Below are 24878 nucleotides of genomic sequence, written 5' to 3'. Positions count from 1 at the left end.
AGCAACACTGTCTACCTCAACCATCTACTAACCCTACACAGGAACACTGTCTACCTCAACCATCTACTAGCCCTACACAGCAACACCACCCACCTCAACCATCTACTAGCCCTACACAGCAACACCACCCACCTCAACCATCTACTAGCCCTACACAGCAACACCACCCACCTCAACCATCTACTAACCCTACCGGCACACCAACACCGTCCACCTAAATAAGCTACTAACCCTGAGGTCCATCACTATCCCCCTCAACCAGCCATTCGAGAAATATAGTGACAGAGAGAGCGAGAGTTTGAACAGATGAAAAAAGAGGAGAGAGGGTCTAGAGAAACAGGAAGAGAAAGGACAAGTAAGAGAAGAGATAAGGTGTAATATGTTACAGTAATAAATCGGCAACCCAATTGCTGTGCTGCAGAGCCAGCAGGACGGCTCCTATTGGCTTATCCTGGCAGAGAGAGTAACCAATATCCAACACAGGTTGCCCCCTAACACCGTTACCACAGCAACAGCTGGTACAATAAACAAGAGCACGTGATCGCTGGTAGTTTGAAAATCCTTCCTGTCAATGGGAGTTGAACTGGCCCTATCCTTCCTCCTACAAATACAGTCTAGTGCCTAGATGCTCTACAAGCTGCTTACAGCGTCTTAAGGGGGAAAAAAACTATGGAAATATGAAACACCCATTTAGAGGTTTAACATTTAGGTTTAACAAAAGACAAGATGGTAGTGGAGCTTCATTGTCTTGGATTCAGCTCTCAGAGCTCTCAGCAAGTTCCCCTGGCTATTCCTTTGTTCAGGCTTTTACTCCTGATCAGACCCATCAAGTAGGCTACCCCCCCCCCCCCCTCTGTCTCTCTCTCTCTCTCTCTCTCTCTCTCTCTGTCTCTCTCTCTTTTTGTCTCTCTCTCTCTCTTTTTGTCTCTCTCTCTGTCTGTCTGTCTCTCTCTCTGTCTCTCTGGGTCTCTTTGTGTCTCTGTCTGTCTCCTTGTCTGTCTCAATTCAATAGGTGCTTTATTGGCATGAATGGATGGTTGCCACTGTTGCCAAACAAGCATGTTTTGGTAGCAATAGTGATAATGTACATAAATAAATACAATGAAACAATAAAAGCACAATTAAAATAAATAAATACAGTATACCAAATAATATTCATAGTTTTACAGAGAATAGACATAAATAAATAACAATAATCAAACATCTACATTCTGGGTGCTATTGTTTCTCTTTTGTAATGACAGTTTAGGACGTATTCAGCTGCCAGGTCAATTGTTTCTATATTTTCACCTAAAATAATGCACATTTTCTCCTCAGCAGATTGTTCCATAAAACTAGCAATAACGTCTTTAAATTTCAAGAAATAGATATCTCTAATTGACTCTTACTTGGAGCAGTGAAGTAGGAAGTGCTGTTCATTTTCAACTTCTCTTGAATCACAGTATTTACAAAATCTCTCTTCTCTGACCACCCATGTTTTTTTGTGGCGTTCTGTCTCTATAGCCAAGCTATGATCACTGAGTCCTGTCTCTATTGCCAGGCTATGGTCACTGAGTCCTGTCTCTATAGCCAGGCTATGGTCACTGAGTCCTGTCTCTATAGCCAGGCTATGGTCACTGAGTCCTGTCTCTATAGCCAGGCTATGATCACTGAGTCCTGTCTCTATTGCCAGGCTATGATCACTGAGTCCTGTCTCTATAGCCAGGCTATGGTCACTGAGTCCTGTCTCTATTGCCAGGCTATGGTCACTGAGTCCTGTCTCTATAGCCAGGCTATGGTCACTGAGTCCTGTCTCTATTGCCAGGCTATGGTCACTGAGTCCTGTCTCTATAGCCAGGCTATGGTCACTGAGTCCTGTCTCTATAGCCAGGCTATGGTCACTGAGTCCTGTCTCTATAGCCAGGCTATGGTCACTGAGTCCTGTCTCTATTGCCAGGCTATGGTCACTGAGTCCTGTCTCTATTGCCAGGCTATGGTCACTGAGTCCTGTCTCTATAGCCAGGCTATGGTCACTGAGTCCTGTCTCTATAGTCAGGCTATAGTCACTGAGTCCTGTCTCTATTGCCAGGCTATTGTCACAGAGTCTTTACATTGTTAGTAGCTTTCTTTTTTTATATTCTTTGATGTGTACAAGGTGTTGTGCTAACTTGATAGCTCTATTCATAATTTGGTAACATTGAATTTTTTGATTACATTGAATTACATTTTGCCAGTAATTAGTGTAAGCATTTTGGATAGAGCTTTCACTCTCAGGGTTGTTGTGTTTGTACATAAAGCCCTTTTGATGATAATATTCTGGATCACAATGTGTCAGGTGAATCCAAAAATATCCCGAGTTCTGCCCTACATGCTAAGTTAAAGGAATTTCTGTGAGCACCAAGAATATTTTTACAAAATTCCAAGTGTAAAATTTCAATCTGGCTGTTGTCCCAAAAGTACTATTTAAATTGTTAAGGGGTCCCCAGGTTTCACTGCCATACAAAAGGATTGGAGATATGACAGAGTCAAATAATTTAAGCCAAATTCTAGTTGGAGGGTTAAGTTTATATATTGACTTTCTAAATGCAAAATATCCTCTGTGTGCTCTCTTTGTTAGAGATTTTAAAGTAATGTCAAAACGCCCAGATGAACTTATAGTCAGACCTAGGTAAGAATAACTGGTGTAGTGTTTCACGGTTGTTTCTCCCAGGGTGAAATGGTATTTAGTCTCCTGAGATCTGGATGTTTTTTTTCTAAATGTATTGATAATGCCCAATGTTTACAGTAATGTTCTAGTAAGGACTCTAAGTAAGACTCTGTTGTAGACACTGTTCTATCAGTGACAATATAACTAAGTAATCAGCATATAAAAGATGCTTTATTTCCTTGTCTTCTAGTGAGAGTCCTGGAGATGTAGATTGTTCCAGTACAGTTGCCAGTTCATTTATATAAATACTGAAAAAGGTTGGACTGAGATTGCAACCATGTCTCACACCTCTATCCTGACTAAAGAATTCTGTTATTTGTTTTCTTCATACAGTTTTAAGAACATACCTTCAAGCCATACTGAGTAAAAGGCTTTTTTGAAGACAGGCAAATATTGTTCCTTTTTTAGTTTTGTGGACATGTTTTTTGATCAAGTTGGGAAGCGTGTATATATATGGCCTGTTGTTTGGTTTTTGGGGAGGAATACAATTAGACTTTTACTTAAGACTCATTCTTCTTTTAAAAAATTTAAAACTCACAATAACCTGGTTGCATAAGTATGCACACCCTTAAACTAATACTTTGTTGAAGCACCTTTTGATTTTATTACAGCACTCAGTCCTTTAGGGTAGGAATCTATTAGCATAGCACATCTTGATGTGGCAATATTTGCCTACTCTTCTTTGCAAAAGCTCTCCAAATGTGTCAGATTGCAAGGACATCTCCTGTGCACAGCCCTCTTCAGATCACTCCACAGATGTTCGATTGGATTCAGGTCTGGGCTCTGGCTGGGCCATTCCAAAATATTAATCTTCTTCTGGTGAAACCATGCTTTTGTGGATTTGGATGTGTGCTTTGGGTCGTTGTAGTGCTGAAAGGTGAACTTTCTCTTCATCTTCAGCTTTCTACCGGACACCTGAAGGTTTTGTGCCAAAAATGCCTGGTATTTGGAACTGTTCATAATTCCCTTCACCCTGACTAAGGCCCCAGTTCCAGCTGAAGAAAAACAGCCCCAAAGCATGATGCTAGCACCACCATGCTTCACTGTGGGTTTGGTGTTCTTTGGGTGAGGTGCAGTGTTGTTTTTGCACCAAACATACCTTTTGAAATTATGGCCAAAATTTTCAACCTTGGTTTCATCAGACCATAACACATTTTTCCACATGCTTTTGGGGGACTTGATGTTTGTTTTTGCAAACATCAACTGGGCTTGGATGTTTTTCTTTGTAAGAAAAGGCTTCTGTCTTGCCACCCTACCCCATAGCCCATTCATATAAACAATACGGGAGATTGTTGTCACATGTAGCACACAGCCAGTACTTGACAGAAATTCCTGCAGTTCCTTTAATGTTGCTGTAGTCCTCTCTGAAGCCTCCCTGACCAGTTTTCTTCTCGTCTTTTCATCCATTTTGGAGGGACATCCAGTTCTTAGTAATGTCTCTGTTGTGCCATATTTTCTTCACTTAATGATGACTGTCTTCACTGTGTTCCATGGTATATCTAATGCTTTGGAAATTCTTTTGTACCCTTCTCCTGACTGATATATTTCAATAATTAGATCCCTCTGATGCGTTGGAAGCTCTCTGCGGACCATAGTTTTTGCTCTGAGATGCAACTAAGAAAATTGCAGGAAAACCGTACTAGAACTTTATTTGTGATTAATCAGAGTCACTTTAAATGATGGCACGTGTGTTATGACTTCTATTTAACGAATTTGAATGTGATTGGTTAATTCTGAACACAGCCACATCCCCAGTTATACGAGGGTGTGCACACTTATGCAACCAGGTTGTTATAAGGTTTTTAATGAAAACATTTCCCCTTCAAAGATTTCAGCTTGTTTTTTTATTTAATTATTCACATTATAGGTCACATTAAAAGTGGAAAAAGGTATCTTTATCTTTGTCTCATTCTTTTACATCACAAAAACCTGCCATTTTTACAGGGGTGTGTAGACTTTTTATAACAACTGTAGGTGTAATAAAGCCTTGGTTCCAGATCTCAGGAAAAAAGCCAACCCTCATCACCAAGTTGAACAGTAGTTTAGGGCTGCTGCACTAATACTGTCTGGTCCACAGGTTTTACCACTTTTGAGGCCTTTCACTTTATTATTTGTATATTTGTATATTTGTATATTTTGATTCTTCTATTTTGTTAAGCTAATTTGTCATGTAAAGTGATTTTTTTCTCCTTTAATATATATATATATGTATTGTTTTTTTGCTTAGATCTTGCTGGTAAATGACACATTTTTCCTGGTTTACAGGGTCTCTGTGTTTTTGGTTTGATGAAAGTATTCACCGTTTTCTGGCATTCAAGCATTCAATGTCAAACCATTTCTCCTTTGGTAGTTTTTTATTTTACAGTCTTTCTGTCTGTCTCTCTGGGTCCCTTTTTCTGTCTGTCTGTCTCTCTGTCTGTCTGTCGCTTCATCTGTATCTCTGTCTTTGTTTCGTTGTCTGTCTGTCTCTGTGCATGTCTTTGTTACTCTGTCTTCTGTCTCTCTGTGTATGTCTTTGTTACTCTGTCTTCTCTTTCTCTCTCTGTGCATGTCTTTGTTACTCTGTCTTCTGTCTCTCTGTGTATGTCTTTGTTACTCTGTCTTCTCTCTCTCTCTCTCTCTCTGTATGTCTTTGTTACTCTGTCTTCTCTTTCTCTCTCTGTGCATGTCTTTGTTACTCTGTCTTCTGTCTCTCTGTGTATGTCTTTGTTACTCTGTCTTCTCTTTCTCTCTCTGTGCATGTCTTTGTTACTCTGTCTTCTCTCTCTCTGTGCATGTCTTTGTTACTCTGTCTTCTCTCTCTCTCTCTGTGCATGTCTTTGTTACTCTGTCTTCTGTCTCTCTGTGCATGTCTTTGTTACTCTGTCTTCTCTTTCTCTCTCTGTGCATGTCTTTGTTACTCTGTCTTCTGTCTCTCTGTGTATGTCTTTGTTACTCTGTCTTCTCTCTCTCTCTCTCTCTCTGTATGTCTTTGTTACTCTGTCTTCTCTTTCTCTCTCTGTGCATGTCTTTGTTACTCTGTCTTCTGTCTCTCTGTGTATGTCTTTGTTACTCTGTCTTCTCTTTCTCTCTCTGTGCATGTCTTTGTTACTCTGTCTTCTCTCTCTCTGTGCATGTCTTTGTTACTCTGTCTTCTCTCTCTCTCTCTGTGCATGTCTTTGTTACTCTGTCTTCTGTCTCTCTGTGCATGTCTTTGTTACTCTGTCTTCTCTCTCTCTCTGTGCATGTCTTTGTTACTCTGTCTTCTCTCTCTCTGTGCATGTCTTTGTTACTCTGCCTTCTGTCTCTCTGTGCATGTCTTTGTTACTCTGTCTTCTCTCTCTCTCTGTGCATGTCTTTGTTACTCTGTCTTCTCTCTCTCTCTGTGCATGTCTTTGTTACTCTGTCTTCTCTCTCTCTGTGCATGTCTTTGTTACTCTGCCTTCTGTCTCTCTGTGCATGTCTTTGTTACTCTGTCTTCTCTCTCTCTCTGTGCATGTCTTTGTTACTCTGTCTTCTCTCTCTCTGTGCATGTCTTTGTTACTCTGTCTTCTCTCTCTCTGTGCATGTCTTTGTTACTCTGCCTTCTGTCTCTCTGTGCATGTCTTTGTTACTCTGTCTTCTCTCTCTCTCTGTGCATGTCTTTGTTACTCTGTCTTCTGTCTCTCTGTGCATGTCTTTGTTACTCTGTCTTCTGTCTCTCTGTGCATGTCTTTGTTACTCTGTCTTCTGTCTCTCTGTGCATGTCTTTGTTACTCTGTCTTCTCTCTCTCTCTCTGTATGTCTTTGTTACTCTGTCTTCTCTCTTTCTGTGCATGTCTTTGTTACTCTGTCTTCTCTCTCTCTGTGCATGTCTTTGTAACTCCATCTTCTCTCTCTGTCTCTCTGTCTCTCTGTCTCTTCATCTGTCGATCTCTCTCTCTCTCTCTCTGTGTCTCTCTGTAAAGGTACTCTCTGTGTGCTATCATACCGTGGAGGCTAAGCTGTCTGGAGAACAGCCAGACCAGAAGATACAACACAGACGGGCTAACGGAAGAACAGACATAAAGAACCACAGACGGACAGAAAGGTCAACATGCAGACCGGCGGAAGGCTGGGGATCTCACCTTGGCAGGTGAAGCACTTGACATGGAAGTGGACATTCTGCACACGCACCACCTCTCCTTTACAGGCTTCTCGGCAGCGGAGGCAGTGGATGGTGGAAACGCCACACCCGCCGTGCCTGCCCTGGCTGCCTCCGTAGGCGCTCTGCTGGTAGGACCCTGCTGGAGACCACAGGAGACGAGAGCTCAGATCCTCCATCACACCCTGGAGCAGACACCACAACCACACGCCCACACTGCAAACAGGCAACAGTTTTATTTATAAACCCTGGGCATGCCTGAATGTACTTAGCAAATTAAGGCTTGTTCAGTCTGATTGACGGAGCAATGAGGGTTACGTCCACTGTGGTAACATTTTATTTTTGTCATTTAGCAGATGCTCTCATCCGGAGCGACTGACAACTAGATGTTAATATTGTGGAGGGCGTCCGACCACCAGAACGCCAAGCTCAGTGCCCAGCTTCATGTACCTTTGGTGGGTGTCAGATAAAGGCCCGCGGTATGGTTGTCAGTACGGCCCTAAATCAGAGCCAGGTCCCGCCTTCAGTCCTGCCAGTGTAATTAACATGCAGCCAGCATGGCCGCAGCTGCCAAACACACATTCCCTGAACATCTGCTGTACGCCATGAATAACTGGAAGGACTATTAGGGAGAAAAATGCAAGGCAGAGGATGAGAGGCAAGGGGTGGAGGATGGGGGGAGAGGGGTGGAGGATGGGGGGAGAGGGGTGGAGGATGAGAGGCAAGGGGTGGAGGATGGGGGAGAGGGGTGGAGGATGGGGGAGAGGGGTGGAGGATGAGAAGCAAGGGGTGGAGGATGGGGGAGAGGGGTGGAGGATGGGGAGAGGGGTGGAGGATGGGGGAGAGGGGTGGAGGATGGGGAGAGGGGTGGAGGATGGGGGGTGAGGAACGTGTTGGGGAGCTGGTGCATGAAGGAAGTGGAGAGCAACAGGGTGGAGGAGAAGAGGCGGGGTGCAGGATGGAGGCGGGGACTGATTAGAGTATAGGAGAGGTATGTGGTGGTGGAGCCGAACAGGAGTGGGAGGAGGGGGGGGCGGGGGGGGGGGGGTCCAGGTTAGGGTGGGGGAACATGGGGCTTAAACAGGGGATTTGGGACAATATAATATGTAGATTAGATGTGCAGGATGGAGTCCACATGTCACACAACTAAAAGCTTTGAGACCTACAGTATGTATGTACAAGTTATTATATACAGTATTACTGTAAATATTGAAAGACAAAAATCGCGAAAACCCCCCACAATATCTGTCCAAACTCATAATCTACTGCCGCTTCTATAAAGTACGACTGAAAGTAACAGAACCATGAACAGCAAGATGTCTCTGAGCGGTCATAGGTTAAATTACAGCTTGTCCCAGAAAATGATGTGTCATGAATGATTTGTTATTTCTAACATGGCTGCTCTGCCAGGTAGCCAATTTCCTTATATTCGTTGAACGTTGAAACGTTAGATGCTTCCTCTGAAATAAGTGCCAAGAGAAACAAGCTGTCTTCTCATTTACTTTTCTCTGAAAAACTATTACAAACCGATAGCTAGTTTAAAATATGATCATTTTTTGTTTTGACATTACTTTACAAAATGTTCACATGCTAGCATTTAAACCATTGAATTCTAGTTAGTGTCACTACTTCCATGGATTCATGGCTAAAGTTAGCTAAAGTACGTAATAACTACTTCAATCTAAACAAGGTACTGCTGTTTGTCTTGGCCTCTTTGTAGGGAGACAATCATAGGTCAAGTTGAAGCAAAAGAATATTTGAGGCATTGTGTGGTCCAGAGAACTAAACAATTCAGATATACTGAAGCAGCATGAGTTCAAATCCAATTTGCTGGACTTTCAGCAAAACAACCTCTTCTATCTTTTACCACTTTCCTGTCCATATAAATTAAAACAAATTGAAAAACTGAAATCATCTTTTAAAGCCATATGAAGGTGACACCCTGGTCTGTGATGAAGGAAGCAAAATGTAGCCACCAAGAAGTCTGGATTAAAAAAAGTAGAATGTAGCCAGGTACAGGTCTGGAGACAGGAAGTGGAGTGTAGCCAGGTACAGGTCTGGACACAGGAAGTGGAGTGTAGCCAGGTACAGGTCTGGACACAGGAAGTGGAGTGTAGCCAGGTACAGGTCTGGACACAGGAAGTGGAGTGTAGCCAGGTACAGGTCTGGACACAGGAAGTGGAGTGTAGCCAGGTACAGGTCTGGACACAGGAAGTGGAGTGTAGCCAGGTACAGGTCTGGACACAGGAAGTGGAGTGTAGCCAGGTACAGGTCTGGACACAGGAAGTAGAGTGTAGCCAGGTACAGGTCTGGACACAGGAAGTGGAGTGTAGCCAGGTACAGGTCTGGACACAGGAAGTGGAGTGTAGCCAGGTACAGGTCTGGACACAGGAAGTGGAGTGTAGCCAGGTACAGGTCTGGACACAGGAAGTGGAGTGTGGCCAGGTACAGGTCTGGACACAGGAAGTGGAGTGTAGCCAGGTACAGGTCTGGACACAGGAAGTGGAGTGTAGCCAGGTACAGGTCTGGACACAGGAAGTGGAGTGTAGCCAGGTACAGGTCTGGACACAGGAAGTAGAGTGTAGCCAGGTACAGGTCTAGATGACTTTGGATGAAGGAAGTAGAGTGTAGCCAGGTACATGTCTGGATGACTCTGGATGAAGGAAGTAGAGTGTAGCCAGGTACATGTCTGGATGTCTCTGGATGAAGGAAGTAGAGTGTAGCCAGGTACATGTCTGGATGTCTCTGGATGAAGGAAGTAGAGTGTAGCCAGGTACAGATCTGGATGAAAATATAATGAAGCCAGGATGATTTTATGACAAAAGTGCCTGCCGGAAAGATGAACAGCAATGCAATATTATCAAGCTAATTAAAGGCTGTAGGTGGTGTGAAAAGAGCCACCAAGCAAATCAGGAAGCTGTTGTGTCTGATATGCATTTACTGCATGATCGAATTACACCTCCCTAATTGTACGGATGTCAGAGACAGAGAAGGAGAATTGTGTAGAACGTGTCAAACGCTACAGTATATTATCAGCTGTTCGGTTTGAATCTGGAATGCTGGTTGACTTATTGCTCCTATCTACATAACTAGAGCAGTGAACTGTAATGTGAGGTCATAGAGGTGGTATACAGCCTTATAAACCCAGAGTTGAATACTGAATACTGACGGACACCTGTGGTATATGAGTGCGCGGTGCATTTTGTCCAAGGACAGCTCTTAGCCGTGGTATATTTTGCCATATACCACACCCTTCCATACCAGAATGCTGATGGTATATAAGACTTACACCATGGGTATGACATCACTTTTTAGTGCTCAGTTGGTAACCGGTTTATATGACCAATAAAGAATTTCGGTTGTGTGTTAAATAACTTGTGCCTAAGAACAGCTCTTAATTGTGCTATAATGTCCATACACCACACCCACTCGTACTCGTATTGTTAAATTATCCCACATGGTTGGCAAAAAGACAACTGAATATTCCTACAACTGTAGATGTAAGGTTTTTTGGAAGCTTAATCGCTTAATCTATTATTCAGAGTCTTTCTAAAAATAAAATGAAAATAGTCCAAAGGGATTGAAACAGTCCTAGAATGTCTACTGACAGGCTCCAAATCCTATCACTCATGCCCATAACCATCTCCATTAGGAGGTCACGTCCTCAGGCCCGGCCTCTCTTCTGAAACCATCTGAAGTAGAGCAATTTGAAACAATATCCAGGCTTATTTTATCTCTTTGTGGCAAGACTGTCTGGGAGGATTACTGCACATAATGGCTCCCATTATTAGACGGCTGTAAATGTAAAAGAACTAGAGAACACATTGTTAGGACATTCTGGCCAATGGGAGGACAGAGCAGTAGAGGGTGGGGGTTTGGTGAAGTCCAGTGGAGTTGGGGTGACTGGTGCGCGGTCTGGCAGCCTTGATGTCTCGGTGAAAGAGACGGGCCGACCGTCAGTCAGCCAGAGACTCACGGGAGATGATACGGTATATTGGCTTAGCCGGGGGCTTGGTGATCACACATTACCCAAGGTTCTTGGAAAGGCATCCACTCTCAGGAGCTCATGCGGGATTTGGGAGCCACCAAGTGCTCTACAAAGAAATGTATGATTTTTTTTTTTGAGGAGATATTTGCTTGAGTGCAATAATCTGCCAATGTAACAAGACGAATTACTTGATATTCAAGACATCTTTTCTAAAACCAAGTAGTATTACCTAATTCAACTTCAGCTTAAGAAAAAATGACCTTATTTTAAGGATGGTTAGATTTTTTACCTAAAAAAAAAGATGAATATACTTAATAAGACATGTGTTTTTGCAGTGTGGCTTTTCAGTGTCCACACTTTGGAGGAGATGGCTACATTAAGAGCCTGTCCCAGGACGAGCTTAATCCAGGGCCTAATGCTGTCCATCGGAATTTACTCACAGCAGAGGCGCGGTCCAAAAGAGAACCACTTCGGCCTCCCTGTGAGTATCTGTGACATTACACAGAAGTGGACAGATCTGAAGGGTTCTGAGGACGAGTGGGAAAATCCACAAAGACTTTTTTACGGCTCATCACCAGAATGAATGCAGACTGAAAGGCTTCATTTATTCACCACAGGAAGGAACAGACAACCGTTGAGCTGGTTGAACCGACACACAATATATTACATCTGGGGTTTATATATGTTGTGGGATGGGGTTACTAGTCATAGATGTTTGTTTCTCAACGCTGTACAATGTGTGTGTGTGTGATTGTTGTGTGGTTGAGGCAGATCTGCCAGTGGGAGTAAAGCTAGAGGAGAAGCTGTGAAGGGCGTGTGTAATCCCTGCATGTTGCCTGGCGATGTGAGACAAACACATATGTCGTCCAGTCAGAGTAGTTTGCACGTGGGTGGGGGCAGGTCCTGGGCAGGGGAGGATTACAGGTCCTTATCCCCCGTGTGTTACTGTCTCTAAGTCCTTATTAGTGGAGAGGAAATGTTAGATTTAGACCCAGAAAAGCCCCTCCCTCAATGGACATCAGTGAAACAATGTACTGTCAGTCTTCCTGTACTTCCTGTTCATTTCCCCATAGGCTGAGTTCTGCACAACCGGCCTCAACAATGAAGAGAAACTCTAGAAAAACTCTATGTCAAGACGCCACACACTCTAATCCAATACGTTTTCTGTGAGTAATGGATATCCCTGGTACAGTCAGAATCCACTGGAACAAGCTATCAGGGAACCAACCCCTAAACGCATTAGTGCGCTGTCTGACGCTACGCGTTAGCACAGAAGAACCGCAGCGGTCAACGCCACCGGCCTCCCCGGGAACCCCAACGGTTCTAAAGTGTGCTGCTAATTTTCCTGTCGTGCGTGTGAGCGTGCTCTGTCAGGGAGATTAGCGTCTGGAGGGATGGCCTTGGATTGGAGCTGACAGCCAAGGCGGAGGCACAGTGTCCTGTTTCCTCCCTCAGTCTCACCGGGGACAGGAGCTGTGACTAACAGGGGATCCATTCGGTAGCTTGATGAAGGGCTGGATGAACCGTTGCAGAAAAAGGCAATGGCGAATCATCACTGTCCACATTTGGGCTGTTGTCACCATGGCCGTCGTCTACATCATCATCATCATCAATAACATGAATGGCTGCTCTACTTTTAAAAGTGTTCATATTGTCTGTGGGCTTACAGTCCACCATCAGCAAGGAAAAGAGAGAGTAGAGAGTAGAGGTGAGGAGAAAAAGAGGAGCAGAGAGTGGAGGTGAGGAGGAATAGAGGAGCAGAGAGCAGAGGTGAGGAGGAATAGAGGAGTTGAAGACAAAGAGGTGAAAAGAGAAGATGAAAGTGGAGAGAAGAGGAGAGAAGCCAAGTCATTCACCCATCACACTCATCCATCACAGAACATGGTCTTGGCCGGGTGTAGCTGACACGATCTCACAAAGACAGGTAGGCTGGAAGAGATGCAGGAGAGAAAAACCCAGATACCCTCCTCAGTCGAAGACAGGGCCAAAGACAGGTAGACTGGAAGAGATGCATGAGAGAAAAACCCAGATACCCTCCTCAGTCGAAGACAGGGCCAAAGACAGGTAGGCTGGAAGAGATGCATGAGAGAAAAACCCAGATACCCTCCTCAGTCGAAGACAGGGCCAAAGACAGGTAGGCTGGAAGAGATGCATGAGAGAAAAACCCAGATACCCTCCTCAGTCGAAGACAGGGCCAAAGACAGGTAGGCTGGAAGAGATGCATGAGAGAAAAACCCAGATACCCTCCTCAGTCGAAGACAGGGCCAAAGACAGGTAGGCTGGAAGAGATGCCTGAGACAAAACCCAGATAACCTTCTTAGTCTTCAGTCCGCTCACTGACTGACAGCTCCATTTCTTTCTACATCCATCTGACTCTCTCTGATGGCACTCTATATTTCACCAAAGAAACATTCGCATTCTAAGTGTGTGTACTTGGGTGTGTGTGTGTGTGTGTGTGCGCGTGCATGGGTGTTAGGTTCCCCCAGGTTGCGAGCAGAGCAGAGTCCAGGCATTTATAAGGTGTGAATGCTACCGACAGGGATATGAGAAGTGTAAATCACTCTGTGACAGGAGCGGTGCACCTGCTTAAAATGTGCTGCTGGGAGAAACATTCCACAGCTTTAGTCCCGGGACTTCTTCCACCCCGCACTCCATCAGGAACGTCTTAGACTGGGTTTTCATTAGGTTTTGCACCGGAATGGAAATGCTTTGACAAGGACTGATCCTCCTGAATAATGTGGTTTTTTACCTCATCAGCTTAGCCTCTTCTAGCTCACTGTTACCATAACAACAGACGCGTATTTACTGTGACATCAAAGCAATTGTTAGGATCACCTAAATCAACTGAATCAATCCTAAAAGCATCACCCAGAAATTGCCATCTTTGTCAAACAAAAGGGGTTTGATCCTGCTTAAACGAGCTGTGTGATCTGCTGAGTACAGTGGATGTCTTGCTTAGTGCTGTGAAGTCTGACTGTGTGGCAGCGTTGACAATCTCCCAACAGAGCTGAGGGAGGAGGGGGGTGGCGGGGAGCGACACAGCACAGCGGATGGGCCAGAAGGAAAGGAGAGAAGGAGAGGAGAGACAGGGAGAGGACAGAAGAGGAGAGAAGAAGAAAAGAAAAGAGAGTGGAGTGGAGAATATGGGAGGGGAAAAGAGGGGAGGAGGAGGCGGAGGAGGGGGACTGGGAGTGGAGCAGAGCCAGGTGTCCTTGTCACCTCGCTATGATTATATAATAATATAATCAGCAGGGACACCAACTTGTCAAGGGTGGCCCGTCGCCAGGATTTATGGGTATTTCACCCGCTCAGTTGCGGGGTGAGGCGTCAAACGACAACAGTCAGACTGGATCTGGCAGCTCAATGATTGGCTCCGTCATGCCATCTCAAGGTCAGACGTGAGAGAACAGTGAATACTGCATGTCTCTCAACCCACTGGTGTATCCCACACACTAAGGAATCCTGGAAACGACAGTTGGTGGCAGCTCAGTTGGTGCTAGTTTTGGCGTTACAAAGCATTTTATTTTAACAGTTGTACGGGTGGTACTTTGAAATGGACGACTGCTGGCTGATGGGCACTTATAGTACAAGTTAAAATGGAGGAAGCAAACCCATATCATCAATCGTACCTATGAGCTATTGCTCTTCCTAAACGGATTATCAGTCAGTGAGAGCTGATTCAATCTAATTCATAGATGAAGTAAGAGAGATGATACAGACAGAGTGATAGAAACATTTGTTATTTTTTTCACTTGAAAGATCACATCTTCTAATTTTCACATTTTCAGGTGCACATGCACTTAAACACACACTCAAAGATGAACACACACAGACGGCAGATGGCTCGTGGCTTCCTCTGGCCGCTGTTCGTCTGCCCCTGGCCCTCTCATGCCATCTGGGTAGAGAGGCAAGGGCCTGTGTTCAGGCTGCCCCTCCGGAACTGGCAGAGGCAGCAACACAGCTTCTGTGTCCTCTTTGGATACTGCTGATGTCATCACGTTGCCAGGAAGACTGCAATTCGAGGCAGTTGCCCGCCCCAATGGGTTAGGAGGGGGAACAGTTTTAGGCTAAAGCGGCTGAACAATTTTCATAGTGTGGAACTTTTGGAGGGGCGACCCAGAAGCATATCAGACTGGTTCCTGTCCTGGCACCATACCTCTGAGATATACAGCTATGCGCCACAGACACTGAGAGTATGCACTTTCCTCCTCAGGCAAAGTTATTAATCACATATCCAGACAGCATAGCCTGGTTAACGTACATAGAAAAACATTTGCTGGTTGGGGTTTGAACCCTGATGATTAGTAATAAATAATACAAACCAATGCTGATGACAAATGATACTACACCAATAATATATACCAAAGCTGATTAAAAATTATACACTGCTCAATTTTTTTTAAGGACATTTATTAAAGATCCAAATCTGGTACATTGTGTAATTTTTGGAGGAAATAATTATGTAATAACGGTCAATGGAAACCAAAATCAAATCATTGAGGGCTGGATTCAAACTGACACCGAAAATCTAAGTAATCGATTGAAATCACAGGCTGTTCGAACTTCATCACGCCGACTCATAATGTGACTCAGTCGTGTGTTTGACCCTCACGTGCCTGTATGTACTCCCGACAACGTCTGGGCATGGTCCTGATGAGACGGCAGATGGTGTCCTGGGGGATCTCCCAGACCTGGATCAGGGCACCAGTGAGCTTCTGGACAGTCTGTGGTGCTACTTGGCGGAGTTGGATGCACCAACACATAATGGTCATCCAGGATGCACTGATACATAACATCCCAGAGGTTCTCAATTGGATTCAGGTCTGGGGAAAGTGAGGGCCAGTCAATGGCATCAATGCCTTCGTCATCCAGGAACTGCCTTCACACTCTGGTCACATGCACCAGGACGAAGCCAGGGCCCACTGAGGATTTCATCCTGGTACCTAACAGCAGTCAGGGTACCGTTGGCTAGCACGTGGAGGTCTGTGCGACCCTCCAAGGATATGCTTCCCCAGACCATCACTGGCAGTGCTCCTCCTGTTCCTCCTTGCACAAAGGAGCAGAAACCGGTCCTGCTGCTGGGTTGATGCCCTTCTATGGCCCTTTCCAGCTCTCCTCGTGTAATGGCCCGTCTCCTGGTATCTCCTCCATGCTCTTGAGACTGTACTGGGAGACACAGCAAACCTTCTTGCAACGGCACATATGGATGTGCCATCCTGGAGGAGCTGGACTACCTGTGCAACCTGAATGGGCTGCAGGTACCGCCTCATGCTACCAGTAGTGACAAGGACACTAGCAAAACGCAAAACTAGAGAAGAATCAGTCAGGAAGGATAAGGAGAGAGCAATTGTCTGTGGCCACCACCTGCAAAACCATTCCCTTTTTGGGGGTTATCTTACTGTTGCCTCTCCAGTGCACCTATTATCATACCTATTATTATTTTATTTGCACCAAAACAGGTGACATTGATTCACAACCGCTTATGCTTCCTAAATGATAAGCTTGATATCCCTGAAGTTCAATTGACTTGGTGTTATACTGTGAGCATTACAGGTTACGACATGTTGGAATGTCTCTGACTCTCTACTGACTTTAGCTCAGCATGGTGCCTGCAACCACTGGGACGTCGGTTCAATTCCCACGGGAGGAGCAGTGTGATAGTGTGTTGCTCCACTGTAAGTCGTGCCATTCGGCGTCATGTTACCTGGTCCCTGAAACTCAGTGGGGACAAGAGGCAGGGCTTCCAACGATGTCTCTGAGACCACACCCCCCCCCCCCCCCCAGCCAGTCTTACCTAAACAGACTCTGAGGGAGAGAGAGGATTTAGAAGGACTGTAAGCTATTGTCGTGAGGTGTAATCAGAAGGACAGTCATCTCTTCAACCCTAACTGACATTGTGGTACAGCCGTATGGACAGAAGCCTTTTACTAGGCCTGAGTGACAACAGGATTAGTACAGAACTGACAATGAATTAGAGCAGACCGTATGCTGAGTTAGCTACACTGCTCACAGAGAGAGAGACCAAGAGAGACAGACTGGGAGACCTGGCTTACAATCCCCCCCCCCCGATTGCTAACAAGCATCGGTCAATACTGAAGTCACATTGTCATTGTTTTTTCAAGTGCTTATAAACACTGTTCCCAAAACTGTTAAAAAACACATTCAAAACAAACTGTTGTGCATTTCTGCAGTAATCAGAATGAAATATAATGAACAAGTTAACAGAATATTTAATCATTCCAAACACAGCTGATTGCAGTTTCAGCTCAAAACCTATCCAAGTGCTGTACATTGTACCCTCTGAGAGAAACGGTGAACGTGTGAAAGAACTATCAATAAATCCAGGTAAGATGTCTGTTCAATAAACAAACAGGGTATATACACATCTATAAATAATGTAATGTGCTGTAAAACTCTGGATTTACTGGTTTTCTTTAGAGAGTAATGGTGATGGAAGCCAGTCAAACTGCACATAAATTCATCTTTGTAGATGAAGCTGGATTCGGCCTGGCAAAAACACACTGCATGGGAAGAAATGTGATTGGACAGACAGCCACCATGGATGTCCCAGGCCAGAGAGGAGCTAACATCACAATGTGTGCAGCACTGTCCAATGATGGTTTGCTGTTACCCCTACAGTACAGAGAGGCTAGTGAATATATTATACTTGTTGATGTTATTTTGTTATTATTGCAGCCCTGGAATTTGGGGAATATCTTTTTTTCTTTTTCTTTTTTTAAGTATAATTTACTATATGCAAAGATATAGAGCAAATAGAGAAAATTCCTTAAAACTGCTGCATTTCTGATTCAGGAGGTGGAGACAGAGCTGGCACAATCACAAAAGAAAAAATGGCAACAAAGAAAAAAAGGAACTGACCCCTGTTCAAAAGTCTTCATACCCTAAGTTCTTAATACTGTGTATTGCCCCTTTTAGCATCAATGACAGTGTGCAGTCTTTTGTAATAATTGTCTATGAGGCCCCCGAATTCTTCCAGGTGGTATAGCTGCCCATTCGTCTTGGCAAATGCCTCCAGGTCATGCAAAGTCTTTGGTCGTCTTGCATGAACCGCACTTGTGAGATCTTCCTAGAGTGGCTCGATGATATTAAGGTCAGGAGACTGTGATGGCCACTCCAGAACCTTCACCTTTTCCTGCTGTAACCACTGGAGGGTCAACTTGGCCTTGTGCTCAGGGTCATTGTCGTGCTGGAAAGTCCAAGAGCGTCCCATTCGCAGCTTTGGTGCAGAAGAATGCAAATTGTCTGCCAGTATTTTCTGATAACATGCTGCATTCATCTTGCCATAAATTTTAACAAGATCCCCGTGCCTTTAGAGTTCACACACCCCCAAAACATCAGTGAGCCACCACCATGCTTCACAGTGGCGATGGTATTCTGTTCTCTATAGGCCTTGTTGACAACTCTCCAAACATAGCGCTTATGGTTGTGACCATTAAGCTCTATTTTGGTTTTGTCTCTCCAAATTACAGTGTGCCAGAAGCTTTGAGCTGTGTCAAGGTGTTGTCGACCATATTGTAATTGGGCTTTTTTGTGGCATTGGTGCAGTAAAGGCTTCTTTCTGGCAACTCGACCATGCAGCTAATTCATTTTCAAGTATTGTCATATTGTGCTCCTTGAAATAACCACACTGTCTTTTTCTAGTGCAGCCAGTATTTCTCCTGAGGTTACCTGTGGGTTTTTCTTTGTAACCTGAACAATTCTTCTGGCAGTTTTGGCTAAAATTATTCTTGGTCTAGCAAGCAAAATGTATTTATATAGCACAATACATACGTCGAAGCAATTCAATGTGCTTTACAAAGAAAAATATATGAAAGTACAATAACATAAAAACAAATACTCAAATGAAAACATCTGAATTTTCCACTTCTTAATAAGTGATTGAACAGTACTGACTGGCATTTGCAAGGCTTTGGATATCTTTTCATATCCTTTTCCATCTTTATAAAGTTCCATAACCTTGTTGCGAAGGTCTTCTGACAGTTATTTTCTGTTCCCCATGGCTCAGTATCTAGCCTGCTCCATGCATCCACGTGAGAACTAGCAAACTCATTGACTACTTATACACAAACACTAATTGCAATTTAAAAAGCCACAGGTGTGGGAAATTCACCTTTAATTGCCATTTTCACCTGTGTTTCACCTTGTGTGTCTGTAACAAGGCCAAACATTCAATGGTATGTAAACTTTGGATCAGGGCCATTTGGGTGATTTCTGTTATAACTATGATTTAGAAAGGAGCCAAACAACTATGTGATAATAAATGGCTTCATATGATTACTATCCTTAAATAAAAGACAGTTTTTTTTGCATGATCAGTCGTATTTTCTAAATCAATGCCAAAATGTCACAATTTCTGCCAGGGTATGCAAACTTATGAGCACAACTTTATGTTGAATCACAGCAGCAATACTTTTGACCTGTTATGGGGATAAAGCCACCAGCAGAGCCAAAACAACATTGTGCAAACAATTCATATTCGTATAATTATTTTCCCTTGTCATGCTCATTCGTAACTATTTGCTAATTTTTACAAAATATTATTTCATGTATAATATAACAAATCCTTTTCTTAAACTTTACGTATTGTTTACTTATAAAGCCCTGTGACAAGCATCCCCAATCCACATGCCAATGAAGATAAGAGCAACTACAAGGTCATAGCCAGCAACTCACAAACACGCCGGAAATAAAGCTCAACCTTTCCCAATTGTAAATAAAGGAATTGTTTGTGGTCACTGTGATCATGCTAAATATTTATTAAAGGAATCACAAGATAATTAGATGTTACTGTCACCCGTGGAACCATCCTCACGGTATCCTGTGATCCGGACCTAAAACGACCCCATGGACAACCTGCTCTTCAGGGGTCACACATTTTCTCTTGTAATAATTACGCCCCCACTAACCAAAGCCCTGTCACAGCCAGTCCTGGTCCCTTCTACAGTGGGGAGAACAAGTATTTGATACACTGCCGATTTTGCAGGTTTTCCCACTTACAAAGCATGTAGAAGTATGTCATTTTTATCATAGGTACTCTTCAACTGTGAGTGACGGAATCTACAACAAAAAGAGTTGGGGGTGATCCAACTCTTTCAAAATTAGAGGCAGGGGCCACGGGGAATGTCACACACCTCTGTTATTGTGTGTGTGTTTGTATGAGAGAGGGGCAAGAGGGTACAAGGTTTAATGAAGAGGGGAGTGTTGTGAAAGGGGGATGGGTAGACCCACACCGACCCTAGAAGGGACGCAACTGTAGGACGGACACATGCCAGCCACTTTACACCAGCTGGGGACTAAGTCCTTTCACACTGCCCACTAAGCTGGTGTTGGCTGTGGGGATGCGACAATTACTCCATCATGATCCCTGCTCAACTGTTGTGCCTGTACTATGACAACATGCTGGCACATCCATTTAGGAGAGGGACACATACAAAATGAAGGGTCAAAATGGTGTCAGGCCAGTGTTATTTGGCTTTTTTCTGGTATACTCACGTTTATAAGGATCTAAATGGAACTAACATGGTCATCCTTAAAGATGCATCAAGGTACTTCTGGAACAGACTGAAAACATGGGGACCCCTGACAAGAGAACTGAGAACTTCTGATTCATTCACTCGACTGCTCCGACATTTTACTCATCACAAAAAGTACCAACGTACCGTTCTGTGAACGGCATCTAAAGGACCACTCAAGAGCTCAGAGGAACCTGTAACGAGTGTTTTCATGTGGATCCAGACATTGAGAGGCATGCCACAATGACCTGTGTGATCTGGGATGACATTTGCCTTCAGACAGATCAGGGTTACTTTGGCTCTGTGTGCTGCAAACCATGGAGAACCACTTGATGCTATGACAACAAAACTATGATTGAATCCCAGGCTGCCTGTTTACTGACATCCGTATCAGTGTGGTTCAAGAGTGCTGTGTCTTCATAGTGCAGTAATTAATATTCCCTCTGGTCAAGCAAGACTGATATAATGATGACAGTAGAGCTGTGCTGAACAGAAATGCAGTCTGTGATACCTGGCTTTTAACATTCAATGTATCATGTAAATCATAAAATAAGGGTGGTGGAAACCTTCATATAATTCCAAATTACCATTAGAAAGGAATCTTTAGATGATATTGATTGGTATCGATGATTTGAGGATTTGATTTTGTACACTGATTGATATTGATGATACATAGATTTTTGGTTTCAGACAGAGCCTCCATGTAGAACATTTCACATTATGAGGCATCATGCACTGCATTCTGTTCTGTCTTACTGTTCTGTATAATGGGCCCAGCCTGGAATGTGTTTCTATTGCATTCATGACAAAACACAACCATCAGGGACCAGTGCTGGGGGGCAATTTAGGATGACCTCTACTCGTTTCAACACAACGACAAAAAACACACTGTCCTTGCTTGCCAGCTATTCAACAAAAAATACAAACACAGCAATGGCATTGGGCTACAACAGAACAATAGATGAACTTTGGAGGATTTCTCGACACTGTGTGTCTCGAGTGCTGGGTGTTGCACTGCTGAGGCATTGCCTCAGTTATGAATTGCATATCATAAAATTCGGGACAAAAACTAAATATCTATTAACTACTTGTGCTATTTTGTTAACTTATGCACAACTGAGACAACATTATGTAGAGGCGTGATGTTAAAGGTTCAATGAACTGAACTGAAAGACGTCTTCACGGTAGCCCTGTGTACTTGCAGTGACAAGCCCCGAAGAGAAAGCACGATCCTCAGATGTGAGATCAATAGACATTAAGCTGTATCATAACCCAGCCATGTGTGATGATGACTGAGCGAGGAACCGAAGTCTGCTACATTAAACCTTTCCAAGCTGGTCCCCTGCTATTGATCTGGGTTTTACAAGGATTTACCAATCCAGCATGGCTTGTTGACATCCGTGATGATTATCAGCCCTCCTCAAATACAGAGATACACACACACACACACACACACACAAACACCACCCACTCTAGGCAACAGACGCTCCAAAGAAATAGGATCTGGTTCCACCTTGCCTGGGCCAGCCCATCCAATAGGATCTGGTTGCACCTTGCCTGGGCCCACCCATCCAATAGGACCTGGTTGCACCTTGCCTGGGCCCACCCATCCAATAGTCAAGCACACAGCAATGCTTTGAGGACAATCAACTTCAGGGTGATCATGGGAAATATAGAAATATACAATGAGTGTTGGCAGCTGGATTAGACAGTGTGTGAGAGTGATGGTTAGATAAGGACAGAGAGATAGGTAGATAGATACAGTGGATATAAAAAGTTTACACACTCCTGTTAATAAAATGCCAGGTTTTTGTGATGTAAAAGAATGAGAAAAAGATAAATAATGTCAGAACTTTTTCACTTTTAATGTGACCTAGAATGTGAACACTTCTATTGAAAAACAAACTGAAATCTTCAAGGGGAAAAAATTTAAAATAAAAACCTTACAATAACCTGGTTGCATAAGTGTTCACACCCTCCTATAACTCGGGATGTGGCTGTGTTCAGAATAAAACTAATCACATTCAAACTCATGTTAAATAGAAGTCATTACACACATGCCATCATTTAAAGTGACTCTGATTAATCACAAATAAAGTCCAGCTGTTCTTGTAGGATTTTCCTGACATTTTCTTAGTGGCATCTCAGAGCAAAAGCCATGGTCCGCAGAGAGCTTCCAAAGCACCAGAGGGATCTTATTGTTGAAAGATATCAGTCAGGAGAAGGGTCCAAAATAATTTCCAAAGCATTAAATATACCATGGAACACAATGAAGACGGTCATCAAGTGGAGAAAATATGGCACAATAGAGACATTACTAAGAACTGGATGTCCCTCCAAAATGGATGAAAAGACGAGAGGAAAACTGGTCAGGGAAGCTTCCAAGAGGACTACAGCAACATTAAAGGAACTGCAGGAATTTCTGGCAAGTACTGGCTGTGTGCTACATGTGACAACAATCTCCCGTATTCTTCATATGAATGGGCTATGGGGTAGGGTGGCAAGACGGAAGCCTTTTCTTACAAAGAAAAACATCCAAGCCCAGTTGAAGTTTGCAAAAACAAACATCAAGTCCCCTAAAGGAACATGGGAAAATGTGTTATGGTCTGAAGAAACAAAGGTTGAAGACTTTGGCCATAATTCCAAAAGGTATGTTTTGGCACAAAAACAACACTGCACCTCACCCAAAGAACACCATACTCACAGTGAAGCATGCCAGCATCATGCTTTGGGGCTGTTTTTCTTCAGCTGGAGCATAGTCAGGGTGAAGGGAATTATGAACAGTTCCAAATACCAAGCAAAACCTTCAGGCGTCTGTTAGAAAGCTGAAGATGAAGAGGAAGTTCACCTTTCAGCAATACAACGATCCAAAGCACACATCCAAATCCACAAAAGCATGGCTTCACCAGAAGAAGATTAACGTTTTGGAATGGCCCAGCCAGAGCCCAGACCTGAATCCAATCGAACATCTGTGGGGTGATCTGAAGAGGGCTGTGCACAGGAGATGTCCTTGCAATCTGACACATTTGGAACGCTTTTGCAAAGAAGAGTGGGCAAATATTGCCATGTCAAGATGTGCCATGCTAATAGACTCCTACCCAAAAGGACTGAGTGCTGTAATAAAATCAAAAGGTGCTTCAACAAAGTATTAGTTTAAGGGTGTGCATACTTATGCAACCCGGGTATTGTGAGTTTTCTATTTTTTATGTTTCCCCTTCAAAGATTTCAGTTTGTTTTTCAATTGAATTGTTCACATTATAGGTCCCATTAAAGGTGGAAAAAGTTCTGACATGATTTATCTTTATCTCATTCTTTTACATCACAAGAACCTGGCATTTTAACAGGGGTGTGTAGACATTTTATATCCACTGTAGATATATAGGGAGAGCGCAAGAGAGAGAGAGGTGAGGGTTTATTAGAATGTGTGCAGGTGTAACTGCTGTAACAATTCCACAGGCCCACTAGCATCCAGCAGTAATCTTTCTAAAGCAGAATTTATCCTTATCTCGTCGTAGTAAGCCATTATCATTGTCAGTGTTACAGTGAACAATTCCATTTCATGTGACTGCAACATCAGTCAACAAAATAGGTTTATTAAGTTAGGTTCCCCCTTTTACATAAATATACCATTCTCCGAATTCACCATGTTTGGGTACAGAAATGTAATGAAAAACAGTACATTATCAGATGAAACGTGGAAATAAAAGTATAACACAACAAAGTCACCATTATTTACTTACCGTTAGAGTTCATTGTTAAACTGCCATTCAATAAGGGAGAACCCCAAACTGTTCGGTTTAAAAAATACACTATAGAGTAAGGCTGAAATGTGTCATTTGAATCAGCTCAGGACAGCTCCAAACTCTGCTCATGCTCCGAGTGGTCCTGTCCTCAGTTGGCAAGGTGACGAATAAACCCGGAACCTGAATCGCTCTCTTCAGAAGCCGATTAACAACAACGCTCTGCACTGCTGCTAGGTTAAGAATTTCACTACAGCAGGGTTGGAACTGGTGCCTATTACATAGCTGCCATGTCTGGTTCCATCTTCACCGTAACCTTTCTTCCGAGGAATACAGTAGAGAGGCTGCGTTTAGGGATCCGATAATAGGCTACTTGCACATGCTGCTGTCAATCCTCTCTTTGAAGTGAAGCTTTCGCCAGGAGAGCTGCTGGAGCGGATCTAAGCGCGGTCGAGCGCACTGACTGAATGAGCGGCAGTCAAATGGTACGCGAGCGCCGAGCAGTGTTGAAATATGCTTCGACTCAACTCTTACTGAGCAACACCGGGTAGGCTTTGTCCGTTTCATTGGCAGTATAAAGGATAGGATAGGCTTATCATTGTGAGCAGGCCTAAATGTCAAGGACAATATATTTCCTCGATATTAAAACATGTACCTGTTTTAATATCGAGAAAATCAGGTATATTTATATTTAGTTTTTAGTATATATATATATACACGATAAAACTAAATGTAGGCAACGGATACATGCTACTTTATTTAAACGATAATACTATTACTGTTAAGACATATTTTCCTTTCACTGTCATAAATATGACAATAAACTAAT

General features: G+C 43.5%; 1 protein-coding gene across 12 annotated transcripts in view; it reads right to left on the bottom strand.

Annotated features, from left to right (window-relative positions):
• LOC105011276 (actin-binding LIM protein 3) overlaps positions 1 to 24553 on the bottom strand; it is an 83925-nt gene extending 59372 nt beyond the window's left edge. For 7 of the 12 annotated variants that reach the window (XM_010871188.5, XM_010871189.5, XM_010871190.5 and 4 more), the window contains exons 1-2: positions 24050 to 24552; positions 6772 to 6930 (exon numbers count right to left, since the gene is read on the bottom strand). In XM_010871188.5, the coding sequence (XP_010869490.1) occupies positions 6772 to 6930; positions 24050 to 24062 (172 nt within the window). In that variant the 5' untranslated portion in view covers positions 24063 to 24552. Of the gene's footprint in view, positions 1 to 6771; positions 6931 to 24049 lie in introns of those variants that run through there. The other 5 variants (XM_020048161.3, XM_020048163.3, XM_020048162.3 and 2 more) reach the window with 4 other exon arrangements.
• Between the last annotated feature and the right edge of the window lie 325 nt (positions 24554 to 24878).

The sequence above is a fragment of the Esox lucius genome, chromosome 7, assembly GCF_011004845.1.
Source record: "Esox lucius isolate fEsoLuc1 chromosome 7, fEsoLuc1.pri, whole genome shotgun sequence".
In the NCBI taxonomy this organism is placed as follows: Eukaryota; Metazoa; Chordata; class Actinopteri; order Esociformes; family Esocidae; genus Esox; species Esox lucius.
This window is presented reverse-complemented; position numbering and strand designations above follow the sequence as displayed.